This window comes from Acyrthosiphon pisum, unplaced genomic scaffold, assembly GCF_005508785.2.
Source record: "Acyrthosiphon pisum isolate AL4f unplaced genomic scaffold, pea_aphid_22Mar2018_4r6ur Scaffold_21582;HRSCAF=24315, whole genome shotgun sequence".
In the NCBI taxonomy this organism is placed as follows: Eukaryota; Metazoa; Arthropoda; class Insecta; order Hemiptera; family Aphididae; genus Acyrthosiphon; species Acyrthosiphon pisum.
This window is the reverse complement of record NW_021771065.1, coordinates 136,447-139,472: the sequence shown is the minus strand read 5'-3', so window position 1 is coordinate 139,472 and position 3,026 is coordinate 136,447. Positions and strand designations below refer to the sequence as shown.

The 3,026-nt window shown below is 42.8% G+C and overlaps 1 protein-coding gene across 1 annotated transcript; it reads right to left on the bottom strand.

Moving 5' to 3' along the window:
- Positions 1 to 336: 336 nt before the first annotated feature.
- LOC103311920 lies at positions 337 to 1,743 on the bottom strand. Its single transcript, XM_008191759.1, has one exon. The coding sequence runs from the start codon at positions 1,741 to 1,743 to the stop codon at positions 337 to 339; it is 1,407 nt and encodes a 468-aa protein (XP_008189981.1).
- Positions 1,744 to 3,026: the final 1,283 nt, after the last annotated feature.

Sequence of the window (3,026 nt, the reverse complement as noted above, 5' to 3'; positions counted from 1 at the left end):
GATCGTTGCCTACCTTATACATAATAAAGATAAGCCGACCGGTCCCTATCGCGAACAATTATTATAGGTACCTATATTTTACGATAATGAATCGTACCGAACACAGCCGCCCACCTTGAAACATTAATTTTCAACTTAAATTTATAAAATAGGGTAACAAATAATACAATAATCAACATAATTCATAATAGGACCTACTTATAATGATCAATAGGTATCTTAAACACTAATCATAAATATCATATAAACAATTCAAATTGACTATTAAACAAATTAACAAAATATAAAAATAATAATGAATGTAAATAAACTCGTGTCTTAACCGGGTGGCCTTTGCTAAGTAGCATTCCCCTCAAATGGCAAAGGACAAAGTAAACGCACCGCCCTTTTCCATACACCGCTACTGGTTTGAACCGATGCTGCGCGGATCACACCGTCTGCACCAGGCTCGACCTTGACCACTCGTCCTAAGCGCCACTGCAAAGGAGGCAGGTTGGTGTCTCGAAGTATTACCATTGTCCCAATTCTTACTGACGGACCTTTCGCACCTGCCCATTTAACCCTTTCCTGAAGCTGATTCAGATACTCAGTACTCCAGCGATTCCACAGTGTTTGAGAGTATTTTGTCACTCTTCGCCACCTGTCCAACCGGTTATCAGGTGTGGCAGTCTCATCACGCTCGGGCACCGCAGTTATAGCGTCTCCGGTTAAAAAATGACAGGGCGTTAAAACAGTCAAATCGGTTGGATCGGAGGACATTGGTGTTATAGGACGGGAATTTAAGCAAGCCTCTACCCTAGTTAGTACCTTACTCATTTCCTCATATGTAAGCCTCGCCTCACCTAACACTTTGTATAATAAACTCTTCTTAGACTTTACCGCCGCCTCCCACAACCCGCCAAAATGCGGCGAGCGGGGCGGTATGCACTTCCATTCGACGCCTTTATCCGCGAGAGCTGTTACAATTTCGTTTTGGTGATCCACGGACTGAAAAAATTGAAATATTTCTTTGAGTTGCCTTTGTGCTCCAATAAAGTTTGTAGCGTTGTCTGAATATATGACTGAACTTCGGCCTCGACGGTCAAAAAATCGGTTTAAAGCTTGTAAAAATGTTTTCGTCGTTAAATCACTAATCAATTCAATGTGAAACGCCTTCGTTGCAAAGCAAACAAATATTCCGATGTACCCCTTTGAACATGCCGCCTTTCTTCGTAAACTCGTTTTTATCATTATCGGACCAGCAAAGTCGATACCACAACGCGAAAACGGCCGACTCGGTGTTACTCTATCACGCGGTAGGTCACCCATAATCGGCTGCACGATAACTGGTTTTAATCTAAAACATGTTACGCATTTATGCACAGTATCACGCGCAATATTACGCGCCTTCAACGACCAATACCGCTGCCGAATCGAGGCTACGAGTGCTTGTGGACCGCTATGCAAAAGTTGTACGTGTTCACGGCGAAATAATAGCCGTGTGTACGGATTATCACTGGGTAGGACTATCGGGTTTCGCTGATGTATGTCCAGGTATATTGCATTTTTTAATTGACCGCCGACGTGTAGAAGTTTTTCTTTATCGTAATATGGTCGTAATCTAAATAGCTTGCTTGTTGTGGCTACTTGTGTACTTCCGCTTAAAACCTTAATTTCCTTGCCGAAGTGTTCTAGCTGCACCATTCTTATCAATGCGAGATTTGCGTATTCTAATTCGAATGCTTGCAATGGGCCGACAATCATTTTTTTTCTTTCGCCAGCGTAAACAATACGCCGTTATACGTATGATTTTACTTAACGAAGATCGTTCGGATAACAGTGGATAATTGCATTTCGCTGTACAAGTTAAACTGCACGTTTCTGCCATCGTGGTGTTATCTTTCGCTTCGGGTATGTTTGTGTCTGCCGCAGTATACGCTTTCGATTCGACATTTGGCCACGCTGTACTCTCCTCGCTGAGCCATGTGGGGCCGTGCCACCAAATCGCATTTTCCTTTATACGTTTTGCCTCACAGCCACGTGATATAAGATCTGCCGGATTATCCAGCGTACTTACGTGTGCCCATTCACTAAATAACGTCAAATCTTGCACCTCCCCGACCCTATGAGCTACAAAGGTCTTCCATCGGGTTGATGGTGACGATATCCATGCAAGTATTACCTTCGAGTCGCTCCAGAATCGACGCTGACTTATAGGTAAATTTAATTTTGGGATTACTCGGCTTGCTAGCCGGGCTAATAGTAGTGCGGCACACAACTCCAAACGTGGTAGCGATATGACTTTCAATGGCGCCACTTTTGACTTTGCGCAAATTAAATTTACGACATTCTTTCCTACCAAATCAGTACTACGCAGATATAGGCAGGCGCCATACGCCACGTGCGTGAAGTTGGCCCACCCAAGTAATAGTATTTACTTCAAAGCATTACCAATATTTTGCAAGTAATTTGCAAGAATTTGAAAGCACAATTTTAGAATTAGCAAGTAACAGGTTTTTGAGTAATTCAAGGGTGGGCCAAATTCACTTAGCCCACCCTAAGTGTCCAAATCGGTACCAAACGATAGCTCTTGATTTGCAAGAATTTGCAAGATTGGTTTGAGAATTTGCAAGTCACTCCGACTTCGGCAGTGAGCTTTTGAACTTGTGAACTTGGCCCACCTAAAGTTTCCGAATCGGTCCAAATCGGTACCAAACGATACCTTTTGATTTGCAAGAATTTGCAAGTTTGGTTTGAGAATTTACAAGTCACTCCGACTCCGGCGGTGAGCTTTTGAACTTGTGAACTTGGCCCACCTTAAGTTTCCGAATCGGTCCAAAGCGGTACCAAACGATAGCTTTTGATTTGCAAGAATTTGCAAGTTTGGTTTGAGAATTTACAAGTCACTCCGACTCCGGCAGTGAGCTTTTGAACTTGTGAACTTGGCCCCCCTAATGTTTCCGAATCGGTCCAAATCGGTACCAAACGATAGCTTTTGATTTGCAAGAATTTGCAAGTTTGGTTTGAGAATTTGCAAGTTAGAATTT

Excerpts from the sequence above, each read along its gene's own strand:
- LOC103311920 (XM_008191759.1), bottom strand. The coding sequence starts at position 1,743 with ATGATTGTCGGCCCATTGCAAGCATTCGAATTAGAATACGCAAATCTC.